The 24,964-nt window shown below is 32.1% G+C and overlaps 1 protein-coding gene across 1 annotated transcript in view; it reads left to right on the top strand.

Moving 5' to 3' along the window:
- The first annotated feature begins 357 nt into the window (after positions 1-357).
- Positions 358-24,964, top strand: part of LOC136410656 (limbic system-associated membrane protein-like) — a 117,438-nt gene continuing 92,831 nt past the window's right edge. Inside the window, exon 1 of the mRNA XM_066392914.1 lies at positions 358-556. Within this exon, the coding sequence (XP_066249011.1) occupies positions 499-556 (58 nt within the window). The 5' untranslated portion in view covers positions 358-498. The remainder of the gene's footprint in view (positions 557-24,964) is intronic.

A 24,964-nucleotide genomic window follows, 5' to 3' on the forward strand; every position in this document is an offset into this window, starting at 1 on the left:
TTGGCACACTCTTGTAAACTACTGTCCTATTTCTACTGTTAAGTCCCAAAGGGCTGTTTGGAGAACTGCGCAAAATAAATCGCCATAAAATATGTAATTCACATAAGCCTGGAAAGTTATAAATTCTGGACATATTTCCCACATAAAGCTTTCGGCGTGATATACAACGTATTAGGAAAAAACTGCAATGGCACATGATACATTGCAGTAGCAGCAGGCGGTTTCAACGAAATTGCCCTTCTAAATATTATCGATAGGAATTCTTGATTATATGCTATTACCAATAATCGAATTAGCGAAGGACGCAGGCGCGCTTTCCAGAAACGGGGCATCCAGGCTTCGCAGAATCCGGACCGCGTGGATCTTCTTTCGGCCCGTTGGGAAAATCGTGGAAAGTATCCCGCGATCTGTTTACCGTTCCGTGCGGTCGTCTTTCGGAAAGTTATGTGAATTTAATTCAAAATTTGTGTTTTAGTGTGGGGATTCGATGCCGCAGTGATGACGAAATTAAACGATTTCGTCGCGACTGTGATGCTGTGTGTGTGTTATTTACTTGGTAAGTGTCAAACCTTTCTGTTTTATTGCATATCTCTTTATCATAGGTTTTGTAAAAACTTGTGTGTTATTCAGAAAGTTTGGGGCAGCACGCAAACTCCTAAATTATCAATGCATTGCAAATGCTGCACTTTAATCAAAACATCTGATGTTTATTTATATAATTTCCTTCATATCAAAGAAACTTTTAAAAGAGAAAACCTAATTAAATCCATTTTCGTTGGTGTGAAAATGAAATAGAATTAAGAATCAAGACAACTGTGATGAAATTTATTTGTATTCACAGCCGGCTTTTTCCTTTGCGAATTTAATTTTGAATATGAATCAAAAAGAACTGCTTTGCTAGTAATTATAACTGTATGTCATTTTACTGAGGGGTACTTAAAATTCCCTAGGCAAGATTGTGGATAAAAAATAAGATAATTAGTGTACTAGTTTCATATTTAGAAAACTGAATAGAGTGGCTCTATTCTTGAAGTTCTCCTAAAAACCCTTAATCCCGTGAAAAGCGTATCACTTAAATTGATGAGTGAAAACACTTAAAATTCATGTCTTATAGAGTGAGATTTAGACTGTTTGATAACATAGGCAAATCTGCAGAGTGTAGATTTGTGATCTACTTTAGTTCGTTAAATTCAGATAATTAGTTGTCATTATTCAGAACATGAAGTACAGCAGATTTAGAATTTCCGATTTACCAAACCTAAAATTTGTAAAATGGAATTAAAAAACAATTTGATTTTGTTGATATATACAGGATATCTCAGAATAACATAGGGAAAAGGGGCAACAAATATTTCAGGTAAACATATTAATTTGTCAAGAGAACATAATAATTTTTTTTTATCTGAAAATACTTTATTTTCGCGGCTTAACAATTTAAAAATAATTAAAACAAATACGTTTTGCTTGTATAGTTTTGAGATGTTTTGAAACATTCCGATAAGAGTTGCTGCCTCTGCAGTCCTTATTGGGGAGTAGATGTGTTTTTTTATAACTTAGGCTTCAACACCTTCGATTTCATTCACTTGAGAGAAGAAATGTTTACAAATATATACATTTCTTCGAAAGAAGTACGGTTTTGCAAAACCAGCAACAACTTTCATGTTTTTTGTTGCGGTTGTATAGAATTTTACCTTTTTTTTACTAGTACTTTCTAAATTGGAGTTAACCGAGTCGGTATTGTGGAAAACAAAAAGCTGTGAAAGAAATGTTGAATTTTGTAATTGTGTTTCTTGAATAGTATTTAAATGATGGATATCGGGCAGAAACAAAGAAGTCATCAATTTCGTATCCTAGTTATAAATTTATGATCATTTTGCCTATTTACTACAGTGAGATAGGTGCCACATTTAGCCAATGTTCATCACAGAAATCAGTGAAAATGAAAAGAGTTTGAAATAGGTACTTCAATTAATATACATATTTTATTAACTAAAATATTATTTATTTGTGAAACATGCCTCCCTCTAATTTTAATACATTATTTATATTTATTTAAGACTGAATTTACTAACGTTGTTATTGTATTTCATTGAATGAACGTTAGGACATTTTTCTCACTGTGTCTCATTTAATTCTCCTCCATATTCAGAACGGTTTTAAACTTCGTTTTTAGAAGAGCTCTTTTACAAGAAAGTGTCGTCCTTCAAAGTTGTCCTCCTCCTAAGGCTGCATACAAATTACAGCATGCAAATCGAAGTGACTCGTCTCGGAGTAAAATATTTTTGTTAGACTTTGACATTGTCTTGCGTACGATAAGGCTTTTTACCGAACGTGTACGTGTAAAGGTCTTACTGCCCGCTATTGTTAAATTTAACTTACAAAAGACAATATACGCAAACATGCTCTGGAGGCAAAAATATAAAAGTGTGGAGGAAAGTATTATTTTCTTCGACTATCGGAGATATTGCATTGTTATCGCTAAAAAATGATAGTGAAAACCCTTTGTTTTCCGTACACTTTTATATTCTGCAAGTTGCGTTCCCAATGATAAAGAAATAAATTTATTTTTCACGGTTTCATACCGATATCCACAATAATGATGCAAAACAAACATCAACAGCCTGGTGGTCAAAAATAGCCACCAGGCAGTTGTATCAAATTTTTAAGTTTTAAACAATAAATACCTTTTATTTTTTTCAAATTGTTGTAGTCGTGGAAAAAGTATCGTATACAACTTGCACAAAATAACCATTTGCTACTTATATGAAACAAGTAGCATTTCGTACTCGTCTTATAATGTATACTATTACCGCTCTTGATTGCTGCAACTTCAATTGCAGCGAGTGTCCGGTAAAGTATTATTTTCCACACTTGTCAAATGACATGATAAAAAATAAAAAATGTCGTAAAATGTCCCTACATAAGTAGTTTCTATTTCTTAAATTTTATTAATATCGCTTTGGTCAAATTTGTAAAAATAATTTAAATACATCATTTTCATCCCCAGCCTCTGGAGAAGGATAACTAAGAAAGAGGATGCATATTCAGACATTTATATAGAGAACTACCCTTATTTTTTACCGAAATACCACCTCTTAAAGCTCTTCGCATAGTTTAGGTAACATCTTATACTATATTAACAGAAAGTATCAGAAATAACTACTTCGTTTTATCATAAAATCCTGAAACAGTTTTAACGAATAATTGCTAATTAGAGGAGGTGTGGAAATTTTATATATCACCTTTGTAATACTCTAAATGAAATTTTTGCATCCGCGGTTGCTGACACATTTCAGCACTTCACTGATGTGCTGACCGAGTAACTCAAAGTGGCGATAGCGTGGCAATAGAATCACTTTCTGTACAGGTGTTTCTGTTGGAAAGATTTACTCTCTTTGCCCTGTAATAAAATCTACTTGTGTTAAGATTAACTGTAAAAGAAACAAAGAAAATTCTATAATGTGTGTGGGATAACTTCATAATGCTCTACTACAATGGGTATTTAAGCGATTTTGGTCAGAGGAGGGAATATGGATTTCAACTCATATAGTTGGTCAGTTTAAATTTACCCCGTGAGATGTGCAAATCGATCAACGACAACCTTCATTTTGATCGAAAAATTATTGAAAAGTTTATTAATTGTAGGGGGCTCAATAAAATTCAAATTTAAAACATCAATCTACTTCAATGTTTCAATCATGACATGCATATACGTAAATTTTAGATATTTAATATTGATAGGTTGGATAAGAATTTTAACTATTAATGATAAAAAAATAGACTGTAGAACTTGTGTGTATTGTCCATATCGTTCTCGGACGATTGAGCACTCCGTCTTTAACGTGGTGCTTGAAACTTCGGTCGTGCTATTGCTATCCAATCTACCCTTGTACAATATACAATTACGGAACTCGATAGCCGACCAGAGGGAGTAAGGTATCAATTTCCACACTTGCTAGGTTAATAATTATTTTACGCCTATCCTTGTCATTTCCCGTTGAGCCGTCTCTTCTGGAATAATTCTTTCTTTCTTCGTTATTTTTAGTAAGAAATTATATGTATCTAACCATTATGCTATTACAATGGCAATCGAGGTAGCTTTTCACTATATAAAACTTATTTTCTAAGCAAATTTAATTGTTTTAATGGGATTAAGACATAAATTTGGAGAAGTCAGTTCAAATGTATCTTATTACTTATACCATTGTCCAGAAAGCTTAGATTACTATGTCTATATGATAGTTGGCATTTTACATATCAATCAATGGCATTCTTAAAAATTATTGTCACAATTAATGGAAATGTACCCTTTCGTGTCAGACAAATTACTTTACCACACTATTGAGCGACCGACAACAATCTGAATAGAGTGATAAATTTTCATGAAATTGTAGTTTAAATAAGAAGAAGTATATTTATTCTTCTTTATTCTTGCATTTTGTTTGGAAATAATGCTTCACAAACAAGTGGGGATTATTCTAGCGGTACAATTGCATACTATTCTCAGTTAAAACTAGCTGAGAATTGCATTTACCCTTTATTAACAATTTTCACATTCGTATTATAACATTTCCAAGCAATTTTAAATAGAAAATTGAAGAAATATCAAGGAAATATTAAATTTGTTATATGTACGTATAATAGATTCAGGTTTTACTTTCTCTTAAAGCGGCCATACAATTATGATGTACTACCTAGGGAGGTAAAAGTTCTATTATCCATATACGAAAAATATTAACATAAAAACATATAAATATATAAAATAATAACACTAAATTATTCGAGTCCGAAGATTTCTAGTGACTCGAATATAAACTGAAAAAGTTGGCAAAATTTCTTCATACCTTACAGAGGAATAAGTCATAACTTCATTCCCGTTTACGGAGAAAATAAACATTGTATCTACTAACATGTATGGCTGGATAAATCACAATTTCCTAATTTTATTCCCTAAGTATGGATTATAAATTTTCTTATACTATAAATACTATAACTAGAACTATAAATTTTCACAAAATGGTTAGCTAATGTCTGTCTATGATTCCCCTTCTTCTCTTCTATCTTTCCTAGATTTCTCCCAAATGTGCGTACATTTTCAGACATGCGCGATATAATGTGTGTGCTTACTTTATATACACTCATGTCTGACACAAAAGGTAAGAACAAACATATATCGCCGAGTTGTTAAACATCCTCTTTTAATTTCTACTCGAATGCTCGACTTCTTTTGAGGAATCCATTTTCCATTAACTGTTACATTTATGTTTATCCACATGAAGTTTTTCCATAGTATATTTAATATTACCTTGAAAACTGGGGTAAGTGACGAACGTGTTTCGTTCTAAAATAAAATCAGAACAAAGGTCCCGAAAGATCTTTTTACTGGAATTGAAAAATTCTATATTTTATAATTAGTAAAGTATAAACGCTCACTCGGCCATAATGATTGAGGTTGAAGCAAACGTTTGGATAAAGCTTAACATTTCGCTGACTGACCCTTTTGGCCAAAAAGTTTCCTGAAATCTCTAAAGAAATGTTTCGGTTCCACAAAGGCTTTTCTCATCCTTCTAAATCCTTAGAGAATTTTTCAGCTTTCATAAAAAAAACAGAGTTTTCAACGAGACTGAAACATGTATTTTTGCTGTTTAGATTAACATCTACGTAGTATTTTGCTTTGGACTTATGTTCACGAGTTAAACGTTTTTTTTTTTTTAAATAAATAAAGCAGTAAAGCTACTACAAAAGCACCGAGCAAACCAAACGGGAAAAGCATCCCCCATGAAGGAATTACCTTCTTTTTGCGTCTCTGTAAAAGTGAAATTAATTGTCAATACGGCCGACTGGTGCGGATAAAATAGCAAAAGCAATTAGCTACAATAATTTTCAATTCCCAACAGAGTAGCAGCTGGACATCGGACAGTATATCGTGCAGGCATCTTTTTTCCGGTGTAGTTTCAAAGCATAAAACTAAGTTTTAAATGGACATTTTCATTTTCCGTCCTGCCATTACGGCAACAAAACAAATGGAAATGCGGTCGTCCGTCAAAGCTGACCTGACATGCAAAATAAAGCAAAATTTACGTTTGATTGTGTTTCTATTAATCGCCTTGTTGGATCATCATAATCTAGTATGACAATAATTTGCGGTTTTTGTTAGTAAAATCGGTGGAACTGTAAATGCAGTAAAAATATTCTCTGTTTGGGTCACATTTTCACAGTAAATAGTTGGTAGGTACAGAATACCCGTATATAGGTATTATAGGTATAAATTGAATTTTTATTGGATTTTCTTGTGGAATTTCCTTCACAAATTCGAATTAAAAATAAATAAGTACTAACTGAAAAATTTTAATAAAAAAATCTTTATTTTTATTTAGAAATTTAATTTAAGTAAAATGTGAAAAAATTAAAAACAAAATTAATATACTTCCAAAATACCTTAATTACCTGTTATAAAAGAACTTTATGCCCGTTGGTCAATATTTTAGTACTCACTCCTATAATAGGAGCATATTCATATTGGTTTAACGGTGATGTTATCAGATATACAGATTACATGGAATTCCTACAACAGTATGTTCACCTGTGACAGACCTATTTAGTTTAAATATGTGTATCATTATAGAGGTGTAGTACTCCTATGATGAGAAACAAATTTCGCTATCTCTGATATGCGTACCATTTACATAAGTGAAATGTAAACCACCCCAATTCTCAAATCACTATTAATACCCGATTTGCATTGTAAGCTTGTTAAAATAGCTATTGTATGAGTAACATCAGGCATCTCGTCCGGTTGGTTTAGTTAAAATTGTTTGAAACATTTTAGAGTGTGCAATTTCTCTTTACTTCAGATTATTTTAGGTATAAAACGGCAACTCCAACAATGTCAATAAAATTTCTGAAAACATTTTGCGGCTGCATTATTAATAAGATCAGACCTTAGGAAAACAGGTGGCATAGAGATAATTGAATACTTGGTACATACGTGGTACTACGTAAAATATGCGTAGTATTTATCGACATTGTCAAATACACTCTGAAAAAGAATACAGTCTGTCTTGAAAGCTAAATGCGATTATAAATAATGTTCTGACGACATCATTTGATTTTCAAAAAAACAGCCAATATTTGCGAACACCGTACCCATCTCTGTGTGCTAATAATCTTCCGTCGGAGGTGGGTTCTTTCGCAATAATATGGAAAGGACAACAAAAACTTTGATGCAATATCATTGGTAATTTTATGCACATGTCCAATTACCCTAGATTACTTTTAGCACCAATTTAAAAAGAGGCTCTTTTACTATTAATGTATTACCAAAAATTGGCATACACGCAATATGTAAGAAAGCATCGCCTGTCAAGGATATATGCATTAACTTTTAATTCATTGTGTTATCATTTTTGCTTGGGTGTTTAATAATTTCCTCGTTTTTTGTTGAGTAGAAGAAAAGTACTGATGCCAAACTATATTTATGCATATTTATCTAAAATATTGATCATTTTCAATACTTATCCAAATGCTATCTCATAAGTGTATACAAGTCATAGTGTATACAAGATGTGTCAAAAAAACAGGCAAAGCTAGGACTCATATATTTATGAACGGATTTTGATGAACGAAAAACTAAATAAAATATTTTTCAGACTACTAAGTAACGTCAAAGTTGATTTTTTTTTAACTCAACTTCTACTTCAGGTGTCGACTTCAGAATTTCAAATATAACTCTATATTAAAATAAATTTTTTTTCTCTAATATCAGTTAAGTATCTGGAAAGCATACATTGCGTTTCGATTTTCACAGTATGGATATTCTCGTGCGTAATATTTTATTACAAATTTAAATAGTAAAATAAGATTTTCGATAGCAGTACATTTTAAATGCGGATCTTCAATCAGGCATATTTCTTTCCAGCTTTAAGACAGCTTATTATATAGAGGCAGGGACTCATACAATCAAGGAAACTCTCAAATTTTGAAGTTTTGTTTTTCATAGTTCTAATCTAACAGTCTCGTCGGGTTTCATGACTGTATTCTACATTGTTTCGGGGAAGTTATTAATATTTTGCTTCACACAGCAAAAGATTCTGTATATAGACTCAACGAAACGTGAAGAGCCTCTGACGACGGAATATATTCCTATAAGAAGTTTCTCTATCTCTTCTCGCAATAGACCTTAAAAGTCATGTTGAAAATGTTCGGAGATTTTTTAATTTAACCGTCAACTTCAATGACGACAGAATCGGTGACATTGAAGTGACAGTTGATACTTTTGTCATATAAAATGAACTTGACTGGCAATTTACAGGTTAAATATTCGAACAAGCAAAATAGATTTTCTTAACCGGACATTTTAAAATTCTGTTCTGAGGGGAAAACTATACAAGTCATTTGTCGATTTTATTAGTGTTTGGTGGGATTTTTCGTAAAACCACCTATTTCCTATATATATTATATTTAAATCACCTCTCACCAAATCATGGGTAATAGAAGTAAAAATGTTAAATTTTTTAATGACCTTTGAACATAAGAAATCCAAAAACCTTAACTTGAGCTTGAAATTTGCACAAGTTATTCGAAATCAAGTAGGAAAATTTCAAATATTCGTAGATTGTTACGCAGTTATGCTAATTTTACTCTATTAGCGCTGTAGAGTCCCTCAGATGTTGTGTGGCCAGGCACCCAAAATGGGACAGCGACGCAATTGCAACCATATTCCCATTGAAATTCAAAATGTTCGAAACCACAATTAGACCGATTTAACGTGAAGGGACGCCAGAACTAGGTTAATAGTTTGGGAAAATGTTTGGGTGTTAACTGTGGCGAAAACAAATTTAAAGAATTTTATTAAGAAGTTTCCAGAGAGTGAGAAATTCAGCCTTAATCAAAGAATTATCCAACTAATTCTAAACCGTGATATTACTGATTATCACTAATTCATTTACACTTCCGAAAAAAAAAGAATGCGTGCAATGTTGTAATTAATGATCCTACTGACAATTTATTGATGAAAAGCTCACCAACCTTGACAAGCAATCAAATTAGGGAAGATTTTTCTGACACTTTTTGCTGTTTCCAAGAAGGATGAGGTGGTTCTTTCGGAGTGTATTGTTGAACTTATGAATTTTATATGAATGTTCTGATACAACCTAATTTTTTGCAAGGCGCTATTGAGTTATCGTTATAACAGAAGCATAGAACATACTAAAATTTAATAATGCTGCCTACATTAGATATTTTTAGTTGCCTTGTGCCACATTCCAGGGTCTTAAGAAGTTAAACATTTATAAGTTCGTATGAGGCAATTGTTCCAAGGTAGCAGCAACTTTGTAAGGGCGAACATATGGAGCATTTAGCTAAAATTTGCTGGAATTTTTTTTAAAGCCACTAATCTACGATATCTTTGCTCTACAGTAAATAATACAAACAACTCACTAATAAGTGTGTCAAAAGGTCTTAACTCGCATGCGGAGTTCGTGCAGTGGAAGACTAAATTTGTAGAATGAGGCAATTCGTTCTTCTTTATCCAAGTTATTCCATAGCTTTCATGAACTACCAATTAATGACATTTCATCAAATGTTAGGCTTCAAATCTGTTTTGAACAATCACAACACCTTATTAATATAAATATTTAAAACATTTTCCCGCTGGAATATAAACGAAAAATGCAATAAAGGTGGAACGTTTAGAATATAGAAAAAGGGAGAATTCGATAAATCACGTGTTTTTCATATGTTAAAGTGGATGGAAAAACTGTGTTCGGAAGAGGTGAAAACTATAATCATGGTCAAAGCGGTTTAGATGACCTATGGTTTGGGGATTAGCTTGCATTTTTTAGAAATTTAAAGACATTCAATAAAAACAAGGCGAAGCAAAGGTTATGATATCCAAGTAAAACTTTATCATAACAACAATCTCGCAGTATTTTCTCTCATTTTGATTGTTTATATATCATTACAAAACAAACTCAGTAGGTGAAATTCCTTTTATATTCACTCCCTAATTTCCTTCTTCCAAAACAAAATTTCACATTAATTTATGGGTAATCTCAAGCAGGAACTTAATTTAAAGCACCCCTCAAAATTTCTGGATACTTATATAATTTCAGCTTCCTGTGCTCTACTTCGAACAACAAAATTCTTACCCATGTAAAGTTTTAATGACAATGAGACGCCTTTTGTGCCGGATCTTTGGTTCACGCTTAACGTTCTTGTGCCTTAAATTTAACTCCCTTTTCAATTATGCTTTTACGTCTCTTCTCAACTTTAACGACATACTTCCAGCTAAACATCCACGTTTTTACATCCTTTTCAAACGGTAAGCCAAAAAGTTTGCTGGTTTCAGATTATCATTTTAAAGATATTATCTTCCAGACTTGACTTATTCAATTCAAGTTCTTTGTCGTTCAATTTTCTAAATGCAGGCATAGGTAGAATGTTATTTTGTTCTCAAATTAAATCCAAATTTATGCTACGGTATGTGAGACCTCTTTAAAGCTTTAAAAAAACAATTGTTTGGATGCATGGCATGGTTTTAATTCCCATTGAATGACATAATGAAAGTGTTTTAAGTGAAACCTCAACGGAAAGGCAAAAAGGGGCAGCCATTGTGAAGCTTTTAAATGGCCACAGGGGTGTTTTGGCAGGGCATTTTAGAACTTATTAAATTTCCTATAAAAGAGCGCTCCACTTTTTAAAACGAGGCTTCCGGCTGATGAGTAGACCGTTTTGAACGTTACGTCGTACTTTTTGATAAACGTTCCGTTAAAGCAAAAAGGGTTGCAAATAAACATGTTATCCAATTTCCAGCAGTCAGTCTGGTGTCAACGAGAGAAAATATATTGCGGATACTTAGAAGGGTGTGGTTGAGGGTGGTTTTCGTATATTGATTGAAAATGCAGGCAACGAACAGCAAAAAGTGCTTATGAGTGTAATTTCGCATGGAATTGAAAATATTTTAAGTCAGAATCGCAATGTGCTAAGGCACCGTGTCGTATACTCTACTTTTGAACTGGAAGTGAAGTTTAAGTTTGATCAAATTTGATATATATATATATATATAATTTGACCTGATTGAAATACGATGGCGATGTGTTATTTTCTGGGGATTAACCATGAGTATCTAAGTAATCAGAAAAGATACTGGACTGGTAGAATGGTGGCAAAGTTTTAGTTCAAAGATATACCGTTTTAATTTTTTTTTAAATCTGACTACCTTCAAAGTGGTTAATTTGATTAAAATTTGTTTTGCTAGGAAGGGAGGAGGCATTAACTTGGGAAGAGAGGGCGGCTGTAAGACAAAAAAATATATAGCAAATTATCAGGGTATTTTAATGTAATAAATCAGATATGTTAACCCCATATATTTTATATTTTGGCACATATTTTACTTACAGGTTAGTAATTAAGAAGTATGAAACAACATTTTTGCTTTTTACGCATCATAAATATCCAATAGTTTTTTTAGGACAAAAATACTTTCTTTCATAAGGAAAAAAGTTTTTTCGTTCCTATCTACCTGCTTGTTTTGTAAAAAACATAGCAGTGGTCATAGAAAAAATTAAATCTACACCTTTGTGCAACTGCCTTTTACTTCCTCGAATATTATTCTTCCAATTTTTTCCCCTTGTTGCGCAAATTGCAATTTCATTGTTTTAAGTATCCCCCTTCCCTTAGTTAGAAATTTCGGGGTAGTTAAATTTTGATTACACTTTAGAGAGCGCTGTTGACAATTCTTCGATATGTCATCTGCAATTTATTGCTGCAACTAAAAATCGCATGACTGATTTTACAGTTTGCACTTGTTATTCCTTTTCGTTTTGCAATAAAATAGTGAAATAAAGTTTACAGTAATATTGTAAAATTTTGGTTAGTAATCTTTGAGGTTATTGAAAAATATAATTTGTTTGGTGCAATTTTTATATAGAGTGGACTTTAGGAATATCTCCTAATAGGTTTTTGGTGATCACACCGCATTCATGTCTTAATGCTTGTACTATCTTATAAATATAATTTAATAAAGTTTGTTATGTGTATTATTCTGACTTGTCTTTATGGAGGTCTACATTTATAGCTTTTGATGTACCTCACCGCCCATAATCACCTTATGTAAGCATTTCCTATCAAAACCATTAATTTAAAACCAACAGGTGTAATTTCATACCTATAGCCAGATTTAGCTTATACAGGGTGGTCACTTTTACGACGCATTCTATGGGAATTTTCGAAACGGTTAAAGATACAAGGTTGGTTAAATGGAGAAAAAGTTTCGTATTTTTATGCTCTGCAAAAAGCTGAAAGCAAAATTGAAATATCTTATGTAATTACTAAGATATCAAAGAAATACCAAAAAAGTCGATTTTCTTTTTTTGTCTATAACTTATTTATTTTTCATACAATCATTTTGAAACTTGGATGTTCTATATTTTCCGTCAGTGTCTTCAATATGGAAAGGTCAAAAATATCCTAGGCCTACTAGTTTACGTGAAAATAATACTAACTTTCGATTTTCTTATGGACACCATATTGGATTTTCGCATTTTTGAAAAACACGAAAGATTTCCGTTTCGGCGAAGTGCAACACAAGGGTCTTCTGAACTATTTTACAATAAAAATTAAAATATTTAAATATTTAATGAAAAAATCAAGTAGCACTGAATTTGTCAAGGTCATAATTGGTTACCAAGTTACTGACTGTCTTTGACACATAAGTCAAGTAGCCAATAATACAACTTTTAAATAAGTAATAAAAAAAATTATCAAATGTATTTTCGAAAATCAATAACACAAACTTTAACATTAACTAACATTAATTAACAAAAGAATTAATACGAGGAGAGAAAATTACATAAAATGTTCAAAATGACCGCCACTATGAGTAATACATAATGCCGTTCGCTCATACTACATATTTGAAGTAGCTCTTCTGATAACAACTGGGTCAATGGTCCGAAAGAAATTTGTAATTGGGTTTCTAAGATAAGATAAGCGTTTTTTGAATGTCTTATGTACACATTATACATGTCTATTTTCTCATCTTTGGAGAAATATCATCCCATTTTGATAAAAATTAAAATTTACTTAATTCACAGAAGAACAAAACTCACTTTTTTACTAAATTTCTTTTTAAATAAAATTATGTTGACATAGCAACCAATAATATTGGCTACTTGACTTATGTGTCAAAGACAGTCAGTAACTTGGTAACCAATTATGACCTTGACAAATTCAGTGCTACTTGATTTTTTCATTAAATATTTAAATATTTTAATTTTTATTGTAAAATAGTTCAGAAGACCCTTGTGTTGCACTTCGCCGAAACGGAAATCTTTCGTGTTTTTCAAAAATGCGAAAATCCAATATGGCGTCCATAAGAAAATCGAAAGTTAGTATTATTTTCACGTAAACTAGTAGGCCTAGGATATTTTTGACCTTTCCATATTGAAGACACTGACGGAAAATATAGAACATCCAAGTTTCAAAATGATTGTATGAAAAATAAATAAGTTATAGACAAAAAAAGAAAATCGACTTTTTTGGTATTTCTTTGATATCTTAGTAATTACATAAGATATTTCAATTTTGCTTTCAGCTTTTTGCAGAGCATAAAAATACGAAACTTTTTCTCCATTTAACCAACCTTGTATCTTTAACCGTTTCGAAAATTCCCATAGAATGCGTCGTAAAAGTGACCACCCTGTATATACTTTCCATAAGAGAATTCATACAGTAATCAAAATTTACAATTTCTAAGGACCAATTCATGGTTCGCTTTAAATTGAACCCACACTAATTGGTAAAATCAAGTTTACCGCTATAAAACCAAATATTTATGCTCCTCCTTAAAAAATATCTTAATTTTTCTCAAAATTATGGGAAATATTGAAAAGTCACCAATACTTCACTTATTAATGCTATTATGAATAACCCTCTCTACACTTTAAAATTGCGTAAAAATTCAGCTAAGAATTCAACAACAACCTGAAAACAATACTGTTATACTGAAAATGTGCAAAGATGGCGTAATTTTAGTCCTATTTTCTATCATAAATGATGAATTATAATTTATGTTCGTATAGATTAAAGAAGCATATTAATACTCAATCGATGGAAATAAAAATTTACGCTGTAATACCGAAAAGCATGGTTTTACTACGGAAAGTGCATACTCTAGGTACTGGTAAAAAATAAATGAAATAAGCATTGTTTCCGATTAGGCTTGAAAGAAAATACTTCAACCGAGATTAATCTTTTCTAGTCTTTTAGATTTATATACTATGAAGAGTAAAAGTAATTTCTGGAGATACGAAAAAGCCCCTTTTCTGGATAAAGTTTGTTTTTACCAACAACTACTTCATTAAATTTTAGGCAAAAAACGTTATTTTCTCGTAACCTGTAGACAATTTTTAAACAAAATTGCCTTTTAAAGCCGATTCTTTTAAGCAGGCAGAACAAGAAATCTTTGGAATAGGGTAAAATATAAAAAAGCTAAAAATCTTTTCTAAAAATAAAACAACTAAAATGGGTTAAGTTTGATATCTTAGTAATAACGTAGTTCAGGTTAGTTCCGGCTAATTTTTGGTTTCCATAGTTTCCAATCCACGGCTTTCAGGTTAGATATCTATTTTATAAGTTTTTTTTAGTATACTTTCCGCAAAAAAAAATAATAGAAATGGCTTTTTGCGTGATTCAATAAACTGCAATTGGTGCACAAGGAGTTACGTAGATGGATTATTTTGATATTGGAAGAACGTTGAAGATGCAAATGATGTATCAACACTCAATAGTGATCGTAGCTGTAATTATAAGTTATCATTCTCTGTACAGTACATTGTACAGGGTTATTTACCCAGCCTATTCGTTAAAAGTTACTTTCAATTAACCTGAATTTTGTCTTGTTAATTAACGGCAAATGGGGATGTCGTTTATTAAATACACGGCAAGTGTTCTTCAAAATTTTGTAACATTCTCCATGAATATAAAACAAATTGAGAATATCAGCGTTTATGTATTCTTCCATTTTATATTTAAAGTTTTATTTTTGTTTTGCTACTAATAGCCACCGAAAAACTAAAAACGTACAATGCAGATAATAACTGTCATCTTTGATAGGACAAAGCATTATTTATGTTTCCATGACCAACTACGTGAAGAATAAAAATTTACCAGAATGAATATGTTCTACGCACTAGTTACATATAAAACTTAATAATTCCAAAAATGGTTTGGAATAGATATAGGTAACTATGATACAGTCCGATAGACAATTATATTTTCTACTTAATACTACTTAAAATTATAGGATGTCCCATTTTAAAAAAAATGACTCCTGCAATTTCAAAAATGTGAATGTTAGGAGCTGAATTTTGGACACCCTGTATAACACTAAGTCATATAAATAGCAAAAGTGTAAATTTAAGACTATGTAGTTACATTCTGCAAAATATAAAGATTATGTCTTTAATGATCCCGGAGATATGCTATTTTAAAATTGGTCATTACGGAGGTACGTTTTTAATTCAAAATCAAATATCTCAAAAACGGTAAAGGTTAAGTATATACACAGAAAATGTGTCTCGGAATGTTACGTAAAATCTAAAAATAAAATAATATACTGGGGGTGCCATTTGAAATAAGCAAGTTGACAGCTATTTCCAGTTAAACCAGAAGTGACAAGAAGTTGAAAATATTTTTTTTAAATAGTACACATCGAAGTTAACTTAACTGCAAATTTTTAAATTCGTGTTACTTTTAGATCCTAAAACTTTTAATGAACGGATTGAGTGAATAACCCTGTATATAAAGGATGATCATTAAAAAACCTCAAGTAGGCTTTGAAAATGAAAGGCATGCCTGGGATCAATAAATTTGTTAGTTAAGTATTTTATGGGAAATAACGGGATTAAATTGCATAATCAACGTTCCACGTTTACAGTTCACCGCTTACTGCGGTTTTTTAATGATCACCATATACCTACATTTTATACAAGGTCTTAAAACAAATTACTAAACAAGAAATGATGAAAACATTAAAATGAATGTAGTAGGCCAATCACTATGTATTTAGATATAATAATATAATTCACAAATAATGTGAACCATATGGAACAGGGTGTTGCAAAAAACAGACTAAAACGTGATTTTATTAAATAAATTGCATTGTTTCACAAAAAATTGAACATCGCAGTTATCATAAGTTCATATAATCTAATATATGTAATTTACTAGAAAAAATATTGTTATTGTGGATTTCAGGAACACCGTAAAAATAAGGTACTTTACTGTTATGATAAGGTGTTAATTTGCATTTTTGTACGACCATGAAACTACTTTTATATTTTTTAAATGTGTAATAAACCATCTGTTGCCTCTTTAACGTTTCTATAGGGTTTTTATTTAATTTAGGGTAATCCTCATCATTTAAAATGTCCTGAATTTTTTGGTCCTGGATAACACAATCCATTATGACTGTAGCGTTACCTTTCTCTGCTTGATGGATTTCAATGCTATTAACTTTAAGCAAAAAATTGAGCTCTTTTTATTCGAACAGGGTTAAAGTTAGTTTAATTTTAAAAGATATGTTTGAAATTGGTTTTGACCTAATCTTAAACTCTTGTTGGTGTTTCTGTGGTAAGTTTTAAGCTGCAAGTATAAAAGAAATAAGGAACATATTTAGAAGTTACAGAGCAATTTAAGCCGTTAGAAAGAAGGAGATTTTTGGACTTAGAGCGGTTTTTATTGGACAGATTTATTATTGTCTTTGTAGCTACATTGTTACTATTAGTATTTAATATTCAAAACACCTTATTTAAGTTTTTCTTTGAATTAAATTACAAAATTAATTTGAATAAGCATATGTATATTTTTTTCATTATATTTAAATATAACTGTTTAGACTACAATCCGGGATGGAGTTTAAATTATTCATATTGATTTTGATTACAAATTATTTCTAATTAAATTGATATTATTTTGAAGAATGAATTTGGTATATGTTAATTTTATCTTTTATTTTACTTGGGAATACCACCTTACATATAAATAAGGTTAGTTGAGAAAACGTATAAAATTTAGAGGATTTATTCGATATTCCTGTAACATAAAACCTTCAGAGATAATAATATTACTCACAAAATTCTATTATATCAATAAAGAGAGGAAAAAAGAATAACAGTAACTCGCAGAATTGGGTTTATTGCGCCTAACCTAGGACAAAACGCTGCGTCAGTAAATTGCCAGCAGTAACTCGAAATGGGCCATTAAGACCGCAATGCCACTGTTTACTAGACAGGCGGTGAACCTAGAAAAATCCAATGGGCATTGTAAATGCTTCTTTGCCAGGCGTTAGCGGGAAACCCTCCTGAGGTAATACGGTTAAATCCTAAGAAATTGTCAGATTAAAAATTGCTTTCTGAAGAACACTATCAACAAGAAGCTTTAGAAGAGATCGTCAAATAAATAAATTTATTGCACTTGGTTGAACTAAAAGGGAGCATTTCTAGAGCTCTTTAAGCTTTTATTTGAGATATTATCTAAGTTTTTATTATTTTCGTGTTCAAGGATTTTACAGGCCATTTGAAAAGTATCAACGTTTGAAATCTATGGGATATTTTCTTTTATCCTTCAGTTTAAAATAAGATATTTGAAATTTATGAAGGTCTTTCGAAGACAACATTCGACAGGTGCAGCTACTTCATTAATGAAGGTAATGACATGCCGTCGATCTTATCATCTGTCTCGACAACGTTCCTGGATATTAATTAATAGGTCACAGAGTCTTATTTAATTAGTGCTAGTGCGGCGAACAGTAGCAATTAATACGTACCTTACCACTTTGCATTCATAAAGGCAATTTACAATTCGTGTTCTTCAGTTAGTAATAGCTTTGTTGTGTTTTGCTGTATGTGAAGATTTTGTTTCGATTGAATTACGTGTATTGAAACGGACATGGGGGATAATGCTACGGCTCTCAAAATTCATGAAAGAGGCGAGGAGCTCTAGCCCAAACCTACCCAAGGCTCTTTGGGATCTTTATGATTTTTGTGGTTTCTTGATTGGTAATAAAGTTTAATATATAATGTGAAACTATTTAGCGTCTATAAACTTATATTTTTCCGTATAACCTGAAATAGAACACAAACCAAAAAATGAACTTTTCGTTTTCAGATTTTTAAAATTATATTATTTTGGTGTTGTCCAAATTTCTTTAACGTCTAAACAGTTAGATCTGCTTTGTGTTTCAATATTGCGGTACTAACATATTTATCTAAGAGTTTCTCCACTTATGGCAGAATTATTAATGTAGTGTTAAGATTAACATTGGACTAGTTTCACATTAATAATTTGGTCCTTGACCGACTTCGTAACTCCTATAGTTCCTTAGGTCCATCTAACGTGGAAGGTCTAATGGGACATAATGAATATTGATATAGAGCAAGAGCGATATAATGGCAGAAGGCTTGAGCTACATTTTGAAAATAGTGAGCGTTGTATATGCTGATCTAAAGATTTGTCTTGATTCATAATTCAAAAAATTGAAAATTGGGAGTAAGTTATCAAATCGTAGACATTTTTAGTTAAATATATTTGAGATTTTGATACCTCAGATAATTAGTAGTATTAAATAGGAAGGGAAAGTCGGCTGTAAAATAAAATTCTAACTGTTGCACGTTTTTTTCGTCTCCCATGTTTTCGAATATTTGGATTTCTACCAAAAATCGCGAGTATATTAATATCATGTCTGTCTACATCGGAAAACATTGTAGGAAATCGTCGAGATTACTGTCATGCTTGGAATTATTGTGCAAAATAAAACAATACACTCTTACGTGACATATTTTGTCAGGGAATAAACATATTTTATTTCCAACAAAAGATAACCTTCTTTTTAATTGTCCAAAACATCTTTCTATTGTTCCTAGATTTCTTGAACGTTGAAGTAATTTTCTAAGGCGTTTTGGGGATTTCTGTGTGAGGTCACCATCCATAAGCCACAATCCCTAAAAAAAATCCAGCAGTCCATTATTTTCAGTTAAAATAGGGTAAATATTGCTCTTTCTCATAATCCTGCTAATGTGAAAGGACCCACGCCAAAACACTTTGAGATCTTTTTCTATTATATGTATTTTCATCTCCGTGAATTCTTCTGTTATCTATTAACACTTACAATGTGGAAATTTTGGATGGAACAGTCCATATGATTAAGATGCCGAACATATGCGGCCAAAATCCTTGGACACTTCGATTTTTATTTTTTCTTGCGGTTTTTTTTTTAAATGATAAATTCATATATACAGGGTAGTCCAAAAATCAGGTACGACCACCAACTTTGTTTTTTGAAAGGAAAACACCTATTTATTTATTTCATTTTTGAATTCTACGCAAAATTCTAAGTGTGTTTCATGTACCATATTCTATACCTAAAGGCAACAAGTCTGCAGAAATTTACAATTGAACATATCAAAAACTAAAACTTTTGATTTCTTTTAAAAGTACTATGGCCCTGAAAAAGACCGATTTAATACAAAATAAAACAAAAAGCAACAATTAAATTAAATGTTCAAATTGGATTCCACCGACATCTTGACAGTAAGCAAGACGATGAATGAATTCCTGTTCGACATTTTGAAATATTGCTGGAGTAATTGTTCTTATTTCATTACGGATTCTTTTTTTTAAGGTTTCGATAGTTGGTTGGTTAAAGTATACCTTACTCTTAAGATAACCCCATAGAAAGTAATCTAAAAGCGTGAGGTCAGGTGATCGTGCCGGCCATTCAATTACCCCTCGTCTCCCAATCCAACGTTCAGGAAAAATGTCATTTAAATAAGCCCTAATATCAACGTGATAATGAGGGGATGCTCCGTTATGTATAAACGATAAAGTATCATTGGAAAAATCAGGATGATTTTCATTTGAATATAGCTCAACAAGAGCAGCAGGTGCTGTAAATTATCTCTAACATGTTCTAATTCAAAAAACTTATTTAAAATTTTAGAAATTGTGAACTGCACTAAAGGATCATCATCTGGATATTTATTGTTAAATAAAACACATACTTCTTGATGTGTACGTTGTCTATCTCCACATCTTTTCATAATCAGAGATTCGATTCTCTGTTTTTCTGTCAAATAACGAACCATTTCGCAATAAATCAAAAGTAACGAAAAACACTACTTGGCATAAACAGAAACTGAACAAAAATAAACAATGAAAAAAAAGACATGCGGATTCATGTTCAAATAATTCCCTGGCCTACGTAATCAGAAATTTTTTAGGACACACGGTAAATAAACAACGTCAACAATGTTCAGTCGTAAATTTCTTGAGACCTATTGCGTTTAGGTATAGGACATGGTACATGAAACACACTTAGCATTTTGCGTAGAATTCAAAAATGAAATAAAAAATAGGTGTTTCCGTTGGAAAAACAAAATTGGTGGTCGTACCTGATTTTTGGACTACCCTGTATACATGAATTTACCATCAAAAAAACTGCAAGAAAAAATAAAAATCGATGTGCCCGAGGATTTTGGCCGCATATGTTGCGCATTTTAGTTATATGGACTGTTTCATCCAAAACTTCTGCACTGTATGTACATATGTGCTATTGTTTGCCCCAATAATTGCAGGAAATATTTATATTGCAACTTTAATTTTGCCATTAAGATCTGTTCTCTTCTAATAGAAAACTTTATCTGGTTTGCAGTTTGTTTGAGAATTTTAAGTGATACTGCATTATTTGTTCTGGAAATTATCGGTCGACTGCCGGACACCCGTATAATTGGACACACCTACTTCGCTCACATATATTAAGCACATTTCTATTGTACTGCTATTCCTAATAGCACCACCTTGAGTTTCTGCTAATGTTGGCGGCGATTTGGTTTTCGTCCGTGAATTAATGTATACTTCCATAAATATTGTTTTTATGCTCACACGTTTTATAAACTTTGATACATACTTGAATCACTTAATAAAACTTATTAAAGTATATTACAGATGAGACTTATCTTTATGCATGCCTAATGCTAGTAACTACTGCGAGTGGAAGTAAATACTACTGAAATAATATTTATTAAAACTACTAGTAGGAACGTCAATCTATAAACAGTCCATAACAAATAGCTACTTGCTAGTCCATCGTTTTCTGCATATCACTCAATGCAAATCATATCTAATTGCTGCGTATCGATTGAAATGCACCTAATGTCGAACACCATCGCGAAGTTTGTAATTGATAGGTTTACTAAGCTGGAAATAAATAACTTTCTTTTATTTTGTTTACTTTCCCATACAAGTAAGAGAATTGTTAAATGCAGTTCTGTAAACGAAAAAGGCAACATCCTTTTTAATGGATCCACCTTATTAGTTAGATTACGGCCCTCTACAAGGAGGATCTACCTTATTAATAGTAGTCTTTTAATCAGTTTTCCTCACACTTACTTACTTACATTTACTCAACCCTTTCTTTTTAGAAAGAACTAATTTTGTAACACCGAACATATGTATATAATCATAGAGAGCTCACTTAGCTGCAGCACTTTGATCCAGTCAGTTCGAAGCATTGCCAGTAGAATCCAAAAACGCCTGACGTACTAGATTACTATATTACCATCTCATAGCACGCTAAAATAAATAAAGGTTCTGCTTTTGCCGACATTTTTAACAAACTTTTTCTAAAAAAATGTTAAACATAATAACAAATAAAAAATTATGAACCCTGGGAAACTTCGTATATTCCCTCTTGGATCGATCTTATTATCCAGTACCAAACAGAATTTGGCATGATTTATCCTTTTTATTGTTTCGTTATAAGTTTTACTGTGTAATAGTATTGGAAATTGCAATATACGTGGGTGTTGTCTGTAAGGTTCACGATATTCCACCATTCGCTTAATTAAGCTTTCCATGTCTTTCTGACGCGTTCTCTATCAAGCCGTAATTCACCTGGCAAATGGTATATTGTTTGAATCTCGTATATTGCACACAAATGAATTGTAAACATTTGGTTAGCTATATGTTGGGGATTGTACGTTGCTATTGTTCAAATATCCAGATCATATGAGCCTTTATAATCCCGGTTTTGTTATGCAACGTGGTATCTATTTCACCTCTTTAAAAAATATCGGAAGCGCTGTATCATTTGCATATAACGTATATTCAGGGAGAGAAGCAATTTATTGGAAAATCTGTAGGTAAACAGATTTTTCCCAACATTGTTCGCACCTCCGATATATCGTATTTTGTTATAAATATTTATTTTGGTTTGGTATATGCGGATTACCGCAGAATAGATTGAATGATATATGGACTGAGTTAGATTATAATAATTTCATGTTGAACAGAACTGATGTGTTCTAAATAAATGAAAGCCCATTTAAAGTTAAAATTCACGCTGGATTTCCCTAACGTTTGATATTACCTCTTATGTAGATCCTGTAAAATCTAGCCTAAACCTTAACTGGACTAAATGCAAAATTATCCCTGGTGTAAATTATTCAAGCTCCCAAGAGGGGCATTAATAAGGATCAAAGCGTGATGGGGAAACCATATCGGGCAGTAACTTACGTTCATCAAACATTTATGTAACGGGCCGCATGATGTCAGAGAATTTGCATTTCTATGTCGGCTGCAGGCAAATATTGTAGCGTTTCTGTAGTTCGAAGTAATCGACTGCACTCAATGCAGATTTCATGATTTGTCCCCTTAAATATCGGCAAAGCTCAAAGATACTATTTAGTTATTTGATTGAGTTGCATTGAAGAAGGTGCCATCAGTCCTACTTTTGCAAACACGAATTGCAAACTCTATTCTTCCCTTTACTGAAATTTACAAAAATATATTTCCAGATAAAAAGGCTATCGAGTATTTGGTCTTTCTGCCGTTTTATAAAAACACTTATATCTACACAAAAATAATCATTCATAAAACGTAAAGAAAAGAAAAGAAAAAAAATATTTGGAAATGCTCCAATAGAGTGGTTGAATGGATAAGGAAACGGGATTATTTTTTTTGTTTTGTAAAGCAAAGTGAGTTTAAAATGGTCTAGTTGTGACGATTGTCCTTCCATCTTGCCTGAATTTGTTGCAGTTTAGTGTTAGTGCTTCATTGTATTCTGTGTCAGTAATTGCTCTTGTTTTGAGTCTTTGAAAGTCATCTTGGAAGCTTTGGTTGCATTAGGACCCTTGCGAATTCCTCTCTTATCCTTCTTTTCAAAGGATCTCTGGTTTTATCGCCAAAGTGACGAAGTATTTTCTAGAAATTTTGATATCTTTAGACACATGTTATCTGCACCGAAGTTGCTATACGACTGATTGAAAATAAAATCTTCACAAAAATAGGGTGAGGGATAGTAATGATATGTCACTTCTTATGGATATAAGCCTACCATAAGCAATTGTTAATTTAGCATTTCAAAAACGAAAATGCTGCAAATCGGTTAAGAGATGATGCCGGCATATCTAAACAAGCCACACAGCGTTCCACCTTATGAGGGAAAAAACGAAAATCTTCAGAATGTTATTATTTTTTGTATTATATATATATATATAAACGGATTGAGGCTCCCTCTCGACGTTTTCTATATTGCTACAGGTCTTCCTACGGTTTAAATTGAAAATGTTACAAATCAGTGTAGGTGATAAAAGATACAGTTGTATACCCAGTTTGTAATGCTGCAACGGCGAGGGTACGTAAATAATATGTAATTAATATTTTTATTTAATTCATTATTCATCAGTTAATGCATGACACGAGCATGTACAGAGTGTTTCCCCGAGGACGAAACAGAACCAAATTTTCGGTCGCCCTGTATTACTTGGAATCCGGAGTAATAAATAAATAAGTTTGTATTCCACAATATGTTTCATGCAAAAAAAATCTACTTCTCATAAAAGCCTCCTCAGGCCTCCCTCTTTGAGATATTTGAAGCTGAAATTACAAAGAGCACTCTGTCTCAAGTGTACATTATCCAATTTTTTGCTTTTGCTTATGATTTTTGCCCTTTCTAAAAAGCTGCTCAACCTTGCTGGTTCTCTATACGAACCGGGGGAGATATGTTTATGTAGTCCTATAAATATTATATATTTCGCTTACTCATTATGAATACCTTCCTTCAATATATAAAAAAATTTTAGCAATTATCCTTTTTAGTACATGATTTTGTAAAGTTAATAAATGTCTGTTACACCATCAGCATCTATTTATTATCTATGGAGATTTTCATTTTTTATATTAGGAGTTTCCATTGGGCGGATTCAGAGAGCTGCAGTGCTTTATTGCTTAACAGGATTTCATGATAGTGCTGACTGAAAGCTGTAAAGCGTATTACGCTAAATAGCTGAAAATTTGTCGTGAATTTTCACGAAATCAAATTAACAGGTACTTGTCAAATCAAATTGTTAGAAAAAAAGGGAAAAGCGAATTCAAGCATCAAGTGCTGCAGCGCTCGAGCGCTGCAGATTTCCTGGACGTACTCAATCTCTGATGAATACATCGTAACTAGAGTGACTTTTTTTAATTTAGAAAGTTAAGTATTTATAATTGCATTGCTTTTCAGTTTTTAAATGTGCTCTCTTGAAAATTCTCAGATTATCAAGGCGCCTTAAATATGTCGAAGCTAACCTCAAGGGCAGACGCCACGGTGTGGGTTTCTAATGCCTTTGGGTGATTTAGGGTTTAGTTAAAGCAAATAAGAAAAAAATCGCAAAATGTTGATTTTTACGAATGCAATGACCTACTCGGTAGTATTTAGCAGGGCATCTTTCAACGTATTTAACAACTTCCCGAGGGTGCCCTCCTCAGGGGTATCAATTAAGGGTGAAAATTTCGACATAAAAATCGATCTAAATTTAAGCGTGTTCTTGTCGATAGTGGGTCACGAAGGACCAGAAAAAAATTATTTCCATCATAGTCCCATAGAGCTTGAAGAAAGGGGCAAAAAGTTTTTGTGTAGCTCTTG

The sequence above is a fragment of the Euwallacea similis genome, chromosome 9 (genome assembly GCF_039881205.1).
Source record: "Euwallacea similis isolate ESF13 chromosome 9, ESF131.1, whole genome shotgun sequence".
In the NCBI taxonomy this organism is placed as follows: Eukaryota; Metazoa; Arthropoda; class Insecta; order Coleoptera; family Curculionidae; genus Euwallacea; species Euwallacea similis.